The sequence below is a fragment of the Aotus nancymaae genome, unplaced genomic scaffold (genome assembly GCF_030222135.1).
Source record: "Aotus nancymaae isolate 86718 unplaced genomic scaffold, 86718_ANA_hifiasm-v0.15.2.pri h1tg000010l, whole genome shotgun sequence".
Classification (NCBI taxonomy): Eukaryota; Metazoa; Chordata; class Mammalia; order Primates; family Aotidae; genus Aotus; species Aotus nancymaae.
Genome location: NW_026988421.1, coordinates 14,968,421 through 14,981,725, shown reverse-complemented (window position 1 = coordinate 14,981,725; position 13,305 = coordinate 14,968,421). Strand labels below are relative to the sequence as shown.

Sequence of the window (13,305 nt, the reverse complement as noted above, 5' to 3'; positions counted from 1 at the left end):
GGGATGGGGAAAGGGAAGGTGTTGATTTGGTACAAAGTTTCAATTAGATTGGAGGAATAAGTTTTTTGTTGTTGTTTGTGTGTGTGTATGATGGAGTCTCACACTGTTGCCAGGCTGGAGTGCAGTGGCATGATCCTGGCTCACTGCAACCTATACCTCCCAAGTTCAAGCTATTCTCCTGCCTCAGCTTCCTGAGTAGCTGGGACTACAGGCACACGCCACCACACCCAGCTAATTTTTGTATATTTTGGTAGAGACTGGGTTTCACCATGTTGACCAGGATGGTCTTGATCTCTTGATCTTGTGATCCACCTGCCTCAGCCTCCCATAGTGCTGGGAGTACAGGCGTGAGCCACTGCACCTGGCCAGGAATAAGTTTTAATGATTTATTGCATTACACAGTGATCACATCTAATAATAATGTATTATATATTTCAAAATTAGTAAAAGAATAAATTTTTAACCTTGTCACCACAAAAAAAGTTGGTAGGTTAGAGAGGTGATAGATATGTTAATTAGCTTAATTGAATCTTTCCACAATGTATACATAGGTCAAAACACCACATTTTATCACATAAATAGCCACAATTATTTGTCAGTTAAAAATAAGCTTTAAAAATAGCTGTAGTAACTCTTGGCATCCAACCCAATGACCACTGAGTCATGCGCATTTTCTGAGGGAAATTCCTATGGTCCCCAAGGATCCTGCTTCTTTTGATCCTGCACTGCCTTGGGTGAACCAGAGCAGCCACTGGGGCTGCTCTCTGTTAGGAAGCACCAGTTTGAAACACCAAGAGGCTACGAAAAATGGAACAGGAAACAGAGGATGGTACCTTTCTTCCTATGTGGTTTATACTTCCTATTTAAATCATCTAAACGTCAGAATGTCTGATGTTTAAAAACTAAAAGTACAAAAAGGTAAAGCTTAAAATAACTATTTAAACCCCAGCATTTTTATTGAATCTACTGATATATTTTTATGTAAATCCTGCTAGCCTGCAGCATCTGTGCATCTTTACATGGTAAATGAAATTCCTTTAGACCGTCAGTCTAAAATAATGAATTGTTCCCCCAGTTAATTGTATTGCTTTGATAACAAGGAACTATGCTAGGCCTAGAGAACATAATAAGTGAATTTCATCAGATGATTTGTGTGACATTTTGAAAAATGATCTTCTGGAGTGACCTGATTTTAATGGAACTCTAGCGCCATGCAGCATGGGCCTCGGCCCAGCATCCAACTAGGAGCAAGCACTTCTTCCTATGGCACAAGGAATTCGGGATCATCCCCAGAAGACTTCCTACTGGGAAACAGTCTCAGGAAAGTCAGGAGAAAGTGTGTGCAGAAAATGGCAACCCAAAGAACCTATTTCTAGATTGCTTTTCTTTTATTGATACATATCTTTTTTAAACGCCAGAGATCTCAAGACACCTTTATGTCTTCATTGCCAGTGTGAAAATAAACCAAGACCAAACAAATGAAAATAAGCAAAAGCTATTTATTCTGAGCTTACTATAGCAAGGGAGTTAGCCACTTTCATTTATATTTTGGTGGTGACTCAAAGACAGGCAGAGGAGTAGGAAAGCTTTATAGTAAAAAAAGGGAAGCTTCAGGTATGCCCTGATTAGAGGCTGTTGGCTTGTGGGTGCTGTAGGCAGGCTAACTAGAAGTTGGGCACCCTATGTGGTTAGAGGTACATATTTGGTTTCCTCTGGCTGGAAGTAAGGATACAAATTAGGGAAGCTGTTATTTATTAATCAAGTCCTGGCCATTTGGGGCCAGTCATGACAGGGATTATGGTTTAATTTCATGGATTATTACTAGAGGCAGCAGTCTGACTTCCTACAAGTCTGACATAGCAGACTGGTTTCCTGGGCTGGTTATTGTAGATTATAGCTTGGTTTCCTGAGCAGGTTGCCACAAGTTGTGGGTCAGAATTCTATTTATACATGGGGTCTGGCCATTATCCATAAATTCGGTGTCTTACTAGAATATAACTCCTTCATTTAGGAGATGAGGGAGGTAATACTGTCTTTTAAAAAAAAACTGTTGACTTGACTTTTCTTTTCATCAATTAAGAAAATTAGATCCCCTACAATAACAAAGTGTGCTGAAGGGCAATGATAATGAGATTACTATCTATCTATCTATCATCTATCTATCTTCCCTCTCTTTCTCTCTCTCTCTCTCTTTTAGTGAGTTTTCCATACACACTATCAAATTCAAGAAGATAGGGGCCTTGTCTCTTTTTTTCATTCTTGTTTCTAGGTCCTCTTGTAGGTTGAAAGAGAACGTAGCAACTTCCGTTTTTTTTTTTTAAGGTTCACCTTACATTAAACAGGAAGAAATGCAAAAGTAGTACTAACTTGACATTTGACACACACATATAAATGCAGTTATTATGATTATTGTCCTGCTCATAATTAAATTATAAGATTTATAAAGAAGAATAACTCGTGGTGGGCCACAAGCTCTGGGGTCCAGTAAAGGACCTAAGCTTAAATCTGAATGAAATGTCATTTAGCCCATCAAATGGGCAGACAAGACTTGGGGCAAGTGGCTCTGAGTGTTCTCTGTGACTACACCATAGTGAACACTTGAATATCTCTGCCTAGAGAAGTGCAAGCCTTTCTACATACACATTACTGTTTATGCAGATCTGAAAATGCAGTTGATTGTTACATTTTCATAAGCAATGACAAAATGCTGTCAAATTAAAAATAAGCATGATTTGCAATTTTATTTATAAATTAAGTATTGAAATATGATTTATGGTTTTCAACTGAATGTGTTTCCAAGTTTCAGAGTGATTAGTAAACCCAGGACATGTTGTGAGAGACATTGCTTCAATTAGGTTCTGGGCTTCATGAAATACAATGATACAGTGGCAGTTTTGAATTAGCATACAATTTCCTGTTTTGGCAACTCAAACTGTTTACTCCTCTCCTGATGCTATATCTTCTGTAACGAAAACATTTGCATTCACATGTAAATGGAAAGTATTATTTTTTCAGAGCTTCTTTGGACTACATCATACAGTAGTTTAATGAATAACATGATTTCATATTTGGATGTTGTGATCATTGAAATTAGTGTAAGTGGTCTCTGTCCACATTAAAGGACACATATATTATTTGTCATATTTGGCTGTCTCTGGATTATTGGTGCCAGGAATAAAATAGCAGGAAGTTGTAAATAATGACAGAAGTATGCCAGAATATCAGTGGAAACTTAAGGTCAGCCTGAACTTAGCACAACCACAATCTGTGATTTTAAAAATAATAGTGAGGTCCTTCAGCTCCATTAATTAAAGAAATAATGAAATAATTACTTACTACAGCAGAATAAGTGTTTAAAACGTCTGTGTTGGACTCTTCAGAAGTTTACGTGTGCTCTTCAAAGGTCAAGAAAATAATTTTTATTTAAACTTTGAACTTGTAATAACTCTAAAAAATTCAGGATGATATTTAATATCCTGAAAGATCAAATTACTTAAGGGCAACCCTTAAAAGGTAAATCTGTAAAAGTATCAGCTTAGCCAGTGATTATTATAATTTTGTAACTTCTTTCCTTGCTAACACCATAAATTTCTCCTTCTCCGCAAATATCTTCTCTTATGGTTTCAAATGTACCCAAGGCTCCCTTTTCCTTTAAATAATGCACTTATATAATCCCATGCGTCTACATATATTCCATCTGACCCTGCTACTTCCCTTGCATAGATAAGCTCACTTACTTCTTCCCATTTCTAAACATCTTAAACATGGAACTGATGTCTGCTGGCCACACTTTCTGTCACTCAATTCCTTGCTTAACTTTCAGGCTTCCATCCTCAGTTAGATACAGAAATGACTCAAAGATCACTAGAATCTTCTCTGAGGAAGTCTAATGGCCTTTGCCTCAGGCCTTACCCTGCTGGCCCATTTGCCACTTTTTACAGACTCCTTGGGCCCAGTCCTCCCTTGACTCCCACAACACTGCACTAGGCTAGTTTGCTTTCGTCCTACAGTGCCCATGTCCCTGTATTGGCATTTCTTTCTGTCCATAAAACTCTGAGTTCCATTCCTGCCAGGAAATATTTGAAGCTTACCTAGAATTAACGGACCCACAGGAATAAAATAATTCCATGATATTCTACATAGGATAAGATCTGAAAATGATCTTCCTCTGAGAGTAACATGTGGAGAAGAGGTCAGCTCAATTCAAGCTCAAGTCTTCAAGACCTTGGAGAAAGGCAAATGAGCCAAAGGGCCTTTTGTGGCCTTTTCTTAAACAGTCTGGCCTCATGGTTTAGTATGGTGATTTGATACATTTGGTTTTACTCAAGAATTATATGGGACTCAACAGATAATAACATGATTCATATGTAGCTATGATAAGCCAGATTATCTGGTTGAGCCATTGCTTGTATAAATTTTATGAAATCATCATTATCCCTGAGCATCTTACCAAGTGTTCCTATTCATCAATGTACGAACAGTGTAACAAAGCAAATCAACATAATAAAACAATATTTTTTAATTACCTATGATGCTGCAGCTCCACATTCGTGGTCATATTCTGTCAATAATACTCAAGGTCCTTTTCTAATACTAAAGACATTTGTCAGTGAAATATCAAGTTGTCTTTCTTCGATGTCCATTTGTGCATAGCACAACTCTATCCATGGTGTGCATTTGTAATTTTTAAAACAGTTTGAGAGAATGAAAAGACAAGCCATAGACTTGGAGAAAATATTTACAAAACACACATCTGATAAAGAACTGATATCCAAAATCTTCAAAGAACTCTTAAAACTCAACAGTAAGAAGACAAACAACCCAATTAAAAACAGGCAAAAGATCTGAACAGATACCTGACTAAAGAAGATATACATTTGGGACAGAATTATACAAGAGGTGCTCAGCATCATATGTCATTAGAGAATTGCAGATTTAAACAACTGTAAGATACTGCTACACACCTATTAGAATGGCTAACACCTAAAACACTGGCAACAACAAATGCCGGTGAGGTTGTGAAGCAACAAGAACTCTCATTCGTTCGTTGCTGGTGGAAATACAAAATGGCACAGCCACTGTGAAACACCGTTTGGCAATTTTTTACTAAACTAAAACATAAGCTTACCATATTATCCAGCAATCAGGCTCCTAGGTACTTATGAATTGAAACGTTATGTTCACATAAAAACCTGCACACAGATGTTTTTAACAGCTTTATTCACAATTACCAAAAATTGGAAGCAAGGACAATCAAGATGTCCTTCAACAGGGAATTCATAAACAAACCATGGCAGATCTGTACAATGGAAGATAATTCAACAATAAAAAGAAATGAGTTATTAAGCCAAAAAAAGGAAACGGAAGTATGTTAAATATATATTTGTAAGGGAAAGGAGACAGTCTGAAAGACTACGGTCCTGTGTGATTCCAGCCATGCAACATTCTGAAAAAGGCAAAACTACAGAGACAGTAAAGAAAGATCAGTGGCTGCCAGAGGCTTGGGGAAAGAGAGGGAGAAATTGGTGAAGTGCGGGAAATTTTAGGGCAGGGAAACTATTTTGCATGATATTTTAATGGTGGATGCCCTTCATTGTGCATTTGTCAAAGCCAAAAGAACTATGTAACAGAAAGAGTAAACCCTAATGTAAATTATGGACTATAGTTGGTAATTTAATCTCGATACTGGTTCAATTTTTCTGTAAACCTAAAACTGCTCAACATTTTTTTATTTTTATATTTTTAGAGAAATTTTTTTTTAAGTTATACATGTGCAGATTTGGGATACATGTGCAGATCGTGCTGGTTTGTTACATAGGTATACACATGTCATGGTGGTGATTTGATGCATCCATCGCCCCGTCATCTACATTAGGTATTTCTCCTAATGCTATCCCTCCCTAATCCTCCCACCTCCTGCTATTCCTCCCCTAGCAGCCCACCCCAAGGCCCCAGTGTGTGATGTTCCCCTCCCTGTATCCGTGTGCTCTCGTTGTTCAACACCCACTTATGGGTGAAAACATGCCGTGTTTGGTTTTCTGTCCTTGTATCGGTTTGCTGAGAATGATGGTTTCCAGTTTCATTCATGTCCCTGTAAAGGACATGAACTCATCTTTTTTTTTTTTTTTGAGACAGAGTTTTGCTCTTGTTACCCAGGCTGGAGTGCAATGGTGCAATCTTGGCTCACTGCAACCTCTGCCTCCTGGGTTCAGGCAATTCTCCTGCCTCAGCCTCCTGAGTAGCTGGGATTACAGGCACGCACCACCATGCCCAGCTAATTTTTTGTATTTTTAGTAGAGACGGGGTTTCACCATGTTGACCGGGATGGTCTCGATGAACTCATCATTTTTAATGGCTGCATAGTATTCCATGGTGTGTATGTGCCACATTTTCTTTATCCAGTCTATCATTGATGGACATTCGGATTTGTTCCAAGTCTTTACTATTGTGAACAGTGCCGCATGTGTGCATATGTTTTTATAATAGAATAGTTTATGATCCTTTGGGTATATACCCAGTAATGGGATTGCTGGGTCAAATGGTATTTCTATTTCTAGATCCTTGAGGAATCGCCACACTGTCTTCCACAATGGTTGAACTAATTTACACTCCCAACAACAGTATAAGTGCTGTATGTGTTCCTCTTTCTCCACATCCTCTCCAACATCTGTCGTCTCCTGATTTTTTTAATGATCACCTTTCTAACTAGCATGAGATGGTATCTCAATGTAGTTTTGATTTGCATTTCCCTAATGACTAGTGATGATGAGCTTTTTTCATATGTTTGTTGCTGCATAAATGTCTTCTTTTGAAAAGTATCTGCTCATATAATTTGCCCAATTTTTGATGGGATTGTTTTTTTCTTGTAAATTTGTTTATAAGTTCTCCATGGATTCTGGATATTAGCCCTTTGTCAGATGGGTAGATTGCAAAAATGTTTTCCCATTCTGTTGGTTGCTGATTCACTCTATTGATAGTTTATTTTGCTGTGCAAAAGCTCTTAAGTTTAATTAGATCCCATTTGTCTATTTTGGCTTTTGTTGCCAATGCTTTTGGTATTTTAGTCATGAAGTCCTTGCCCATGACTATGTCCTGAATGGTATTGCCTAGGTTTTCTTCTAGAGTTTTTATGGTGTTAGGCCTAATGTTTAAATCTTTAATCCATCTAGAGTTAATTTTTGTATAAGGTGTAAGGAAGGAATCCAGTTTCACCTTTCTGCAAATGGCTAGCCAGTTTTCCCAGATCAAAAAATTTTTTTTAAATCTTGGCATGACAAGTTTTATTTCTAAAAAAAGACAATATTAACATTGAAAATTTCTAGTACCTCCACAGCAAACTTGTGTTCACACATGGACAGGAAAGTGTAGGGTCATATCCACAAATGAATGTGATAATTTGTCAAATGTTGATTTGATTGTTCCAAGTCAGAGTCAGTTCACTTTCTTAGATCTTCATTCTTCTTCATTTGTGAAGTTCCCATGCCTAAGTCAAGAAACATTTTAGGTAAAGGGTAAACTACTTGATAACTTCCAGTAACAGCCAAACGTGTGATGACTAAATGAAAAACAATAAAATGCAGGGCCCTACACCACCACTGCTGCCATCCCAGAAATGTCTAAGCAAGCATTTAAATGCCTTTCTCTTTTCTTCCAGGCCTTGCAATTGCCAGTGCCCTAATAGATATTTCACAACAGAAAGCTTCAGATAGTAAAGATAAGACTTCTGGAGTCCGGAATCGAAAACACCTTTCAACACGTCAAGGAACTTGTGTCTGAGAAATGGAAAACACTCCTGTATATTCTGTACTGTTTTACTTCAGGCTTCTGGTAAAGCTGTCCTGTGGCCTCGGATTTTATGGAGGAAAATCTCTGTATCATCCAGGGCCTGAGAACAGTTTCCTTCAAAATGGGCAATGACCCAGGTGGCCAAAGAATGTTCATGAGTTTTATAAAAGTACTGATGGTCACAGGTGATAAAGTCAGTTTTTACCACTATCTTAGACTTATTATACTAACATTAAATTACTCTGGAAAAATATGTATATTGTTTCTTAATGAAGATGAAAAATATGCAGTTCGTATAAATCAACTATTTATATCCCAAGACTTTAAAGAAAGACATTTTATAATGCCTGAATGATGAGAATTGTACAGTTTTGCCTCATAAGCAAACTTAAATCACCTGTATATGAACAGGGAATGAACAAATTGCAATGGCTTTAAATGCTCTTTTATCTCATTGTAAATGTGAAGACAAGATTTTGATGTAGTAGGATGTAGGTAATGTATTTAAGTATTTCGCATAACCATATCGTGTCCAAACTCAGTCTGAGAATGTGACAGCTTTCCACCTAACTGGAATGCGGACCAGAATGAGTTCAACTCATTCTGAGCAACTTCACAGGAGGTTTATTAGAATTCTCAATGTAGAGGACATTCCTGTCATCCATGCCAACTGCCTAACTCATTATCAGAACTCATAGAGCATGGAAACGCCTGTCCAGCGATCAGTTGTTCCCCTCCTTCCAAAAACAGCCTCCAATACTACAACCTGAAGAGAGCTGAAATGGTTATTTTACAGCATATAAGTTTTGCTCCAGTATGATAATTTTTAATTGCCTAAGAATCACTGGATCAGACCTAAATGATCCATCTGCATTTTTATAAGAATGGATCATTTTTTTTTTGCCCTTCCTCTCCTAGCTGCTAGATTTTAACTACCTTTTACAAATGTTACAAAATGTATTTTAGAGGCGACATCTCTCACGTTATAAGATGACCTGAGTTCCTTCCTGCCAACTGTTCCACCTAGAATAGAAGTAGAGAAGAGCACTGGCTAGCAAGCATCAACAGTATTCTTCTTTCTAACATGAGCACATCCGTGTCATGAGAAAAAGTCTGTGGTTTAGAAAATATGTTCATCGTTGCCCACAGTCAGCATATTCTTAATGACTCAAAATTCTGAATTGTGGTAGAAAGGAAAAATTAAACAGACTTTACATTGGAACACAGAATCATTTATGTCCTAATGCTGACTACACTTCACTAAAGCTCAGTAGCATTAACAAATACAATTTGGAACTGCAGTTTCCTAACTTCAGGGTGACTACAAGATGTGTATAACAGTGACAGAAATATCCAAAGCTGCTGTATATGATATAGCTTTGTTTAAATATGAAGGTCATTTAAATACAATTGATGTTTAGTACTATGTATATACTTTTCACATTCTTTGGATTTCTGGAAGGTAATGACACTTCACTGTTTACAGCTAATGCGTAGTTACTTGCATGCCATGGTTGTACAGTAGCAGACCACGACCCTATTGTGATATTAAATGTTTATTTCATAATGCCATTTATACATAGTCAGCTTAATTTGATGAGGATTGAATGTAATATATAACAGGAATGATCATACAATATGTAGTTGCATCTTATATAAGATTGCTAGGTTGCATCTAACCATGACTATGTCATTATTTTGATAATTAGGCATTTATGAATTATAGTATATATTCCTCATGTTGGCATGATAATTTTGCTATTTTCCATGCATTAAAAATACAATGAATTCTTAGAGTAATTCTAGTAATTTTATCTATATCCTGTGGGGTCTTTTGGAGGGGAGGGCACTGGTTGTTTCTACTTCCCTATGATATTTTCTCTCTCAATAAAGGAATGAGCTAAGTTTGTAAATGTCTCCTAAAAACAATCAAGTAATTTTATTAGCTTCTTTTGGACCCTTTAAATGTTGACTTCTCTCATGAAAAAATAAATTGATAAAACTAGAGATTACAAAGATATAATCATTTTTTAAAAGTGATTGCCCTATTTATTTAATTCTCTAACAATTGTTGCAAGAGAAAGCATATATAATAAAAATATAAAAAAAAACAGATTTAGATGTAAAATCTATTTCAGCTATATTTTTAGGGAGGCTAAGCAGAGAGTGTTACTGTGGAAGAAATAGCAAGTTTTATCTACCTCAAATCCCATTAGGTTCTTAAAACTTGAAAATTCAAATGGTAGAGAGCTATGAGACACAATGCGATGTTAAGTTAAAGTCATACTGTACCTTTCCGGGCCAAATATTGCTAACTCTGTGGCTAATTATGCAATTAATTCTCAACTTATCAAAGCTTTTTACTGGCAATAAAATTCTTTGCCTTTTGGTGAAGTGGATTGAAAAGACATAGAAAGATCAGGGATAATCACTTTGAATCTGTGTCTTGATTTTTCCCCCTGCATTCCAGACATTTTAAGTTTGGATGCTTTCATTTAAAAAAAAAAATCAAATCAAACAAATATGCAGATACTTTCCCAGAATTTAGCAGTTAAATGGCTGATTCTCTTGAAAACTAACCTTAATGGAATTCTACACATTTCAGTTTAGAATGACTTTGAAGTATTCTTTAGATTTTAGGATGTTTTATTCTGCCAAGTATGAAAAAAATTCGTTAAATACAATGAAGTTTTAAAAATTAATCTGGGGATGCTATTTGAACTAGAGAATTCTTGTTGGAAAAGAATTTGCACATACTTACAGATTGAGCTAATAAATTTTAAGAGGATTAGGATTCTCATAATTGCATTAAATGAAAATTTATTTTAGTGATACACAGAGATACCATATACTATAGTGTTATGTTCAATAGGAAAAACTTCAAATAGGACCCATTTAAAAAAGTAATTGATTCTTGCTGGACTTCCCAACATCTCATTTTCTTCTGGCTGTAGTAAGATAGAGATGACTGTATAGCTGTAGTTCATGGTATAAGTTCATTTAGGGTGCACACTGGCTCACAGGCTGGAAAACAGGTGCTGGACCTAGCTTTCAGGTGTGTGGTGCTGGGTAAGTTTCATCTTTAAGTTTCACTTTCCATCTGTAAAGGGAGGTAATGGTGCCCACCTTGCAGAGGCATTGCAAGGCTAGATGGTCACAAACAGAGAGCTCCCACAGTGGGTCCTTGATGCAGCATAGCAACCATGGGGACATTGGGCCACTGTTTTTCTACCAGTTGTTTTATGAATCCACCTATTAATTTTCATTCAGCTTTGCATCATAGGTAAAGGTCAATTCGGTTTTTCAAAAAGACTTCCTGGATAACTTAAGTTCCTATATTTTTAGGATATAGGGATTTTTAAAAAACTACTTTGACATTGAGCCAATAAAGACTTAAATGCTTCCCAAATCTATACAGTTTTAGGAGAGTATTTCTTAAAATTACTGACTGATGACATCATTGAGACAAGATCATCAATTATCACCTTTCATGTACAGATTAGGCAAGACGGGGTCAGTACTTACATTTTGTGGTTATACATGATATATCTTTTTTCAGTGAACATAAAACTATGATTTGAAAGGTGTCTTATATTTTAAAAAGATTTTAAAATGAAAATTGATCAAATGAACTATTTCTACCCACTTATGTTTTTTTTTCAATGTCAAGTTTCAAAACCCATTTGCCATATTCTAGGGTGAGCTTGAAACTTACCTGATTACAGGAATTGCTTGGGCTCAGGCAGATTCCAACTTTTACCTCTAAAGATTTAGATTCAGAAACACTGGGTTAAGCCCTGGAGAGCAGTACTCTTAATAAGCTTCTCAGTGCTTCTTACCATTAGGCAAATTAGGGAAACCCTGCATCGGGTCAAAGTGCTGCCTTTATCGACCATTAGAGGGAGTTCTTTAAATAACGAAGTTATTGCTGTAATTCAAAATGCTTTAAAGAATTTTCCAAGGAATACAAGCCATTTGGTTGGTGTACAGCAGTGTTTTCATTAGAGTTTATGTTTAACATTTTAGTTTTATCAAGTTTTTTGAAATTAAGAATTAGAACCAGAGCTACTATCAGTATCTATGTACACAGGTGTGCATGCCAGTTTTAAAAACAGATTGTGTAAAAGTTCAAGCCCATTTTAGAAAGCCAACATTTTATGTTATAATGTGCTGTTAATCAGGACTTTATTGAAATAAAAACATTGGCTCTCCCAACCCTCACTGCCAAATGCAGTTTTGTTTTGGTTTGTTCTGTTAATCCTTTCATGGTCGCACAGGAAAAAGCACTCTGAGAACTTGAAAAAGCCCCTCACCATCTAAAAGGTGATTATAAAATTTGTTTTTCAATTTGACATTCAAAATACATTTTCCACTCTTTTCCTCCTCACCAGATTTGCATTGACCTTTACTGCACTCACAAGGTCTAGCAGCTAACATTCTAGCTATAATGAGGGTCTACGCCACAGGACATGTGTTATAGAAATTGCTCTTACTTTGAATAAAAGTCAGCTATCTGAGACCAGGGTAGCTCCAGCATAGCTGAGTCTTCTGGGGAAAGCCTGCACATTCTCTGGCAAGCTCTGGGCTTGGTCCCCGTGTGGCTATCTGGGGCCCAGCCTTCTTTCAGTGTCACTGCTCTACTAGGCCTCTGTCAGGTCTCACCAAGAAGGAGAAAACCAAAGAGGATCTAAACATCTCTCTTCTCTCCAACCCCCTCCCCCCACAGAAGGGCCTACACCTGGGATACCTCTTAGGCTCAGGGCTTCACGCAGACTCTGCTGGGACCCTGACCCCTGACCTGAGGCCTAACCCTGAGGCTGGCTCTGCCTGTGCTCCAGGGGATGGAATGGTGGCCTCCTCCTCCCCGTGGCACTTCTAGGAGGCCAGGCCAGGAAGGGCTCGGAAGAAGAGGACCACCGAACCTTGAGAAACACGCCCAGCCTGGCAGCCATCTCCCAGGAACGTCAGAGAAGAAAGAGAAGCTTTTGGAGGGTCCTGGATGAAGGTGCATCCAAAGCAGGTAGGAGTGATAGATGAACTCTCGCAATAGAGAGCAGTAGCTATTCTGTGACTATCTAAGCCTTGCACTCCTTTTCAGCTTTTTGATGATGTATCAGTGGCTATAAGGAGATTTGGAGAGTTTAGCATAAAACTGACTTTTCTCTGGCCTAAAAGGGTTTGCTCAGAGAAATCACCTGTGAGTGGCTGATGTGAGTGATAGGCTTTCTTTCAGCTCCAACCCATAACCCTTTTGGTAAACACACTGTTCCCTCTCCAGATTCTTATGTACCTCCTCACTTGTTTAGAATCAGGGTACCTGGCATGGCCATGGCAGCCAAGATAGTGCCAAGCTTTACTTTCTCCAGCCCTATTATGAAAACAGCTAGTACTATTTTGTTTTCCAAATATGAAACAAGATTATAATTTTAAATGAGCTTCTGTAAACTACATCCTCTACCCCCTCCCCCATTCCAACCTTCTCCCCCTTCAGAGATTGGGTGCAGAGTAGTTTCAATTGAA

The 13,305-nt window shown here is 37.5% G+C and overlaps 1 protein-coding gene across 2 annotated transcripts in view; it reads left to right on the top strand.

Moving 5' to 3' along the window:
• The window catches only part of ATRNL1 (attractin like 1), an 811,501-nt gene extending 799,501 nt beyond the window's left edge, over nt 1–12,000 (top strand). For both annotated transcript variants that reach the window (XM_064373808.1, XM_021676929.2), the window contains one exon: nt 7,655–12,000. In XM_064373808.1, coding sequence (XP_064229878.1) covers nt 7,655–7,776 — 122 coding nt within the window. In that variant the 3' untranslated portion in view covers nt 7,777–12,000. The remainder of the gene's footprint in view (nt 1–7,654) is intronic.
• Nucleotides 12,001–13,305: the final 1,305 nt, after the last annotated feature.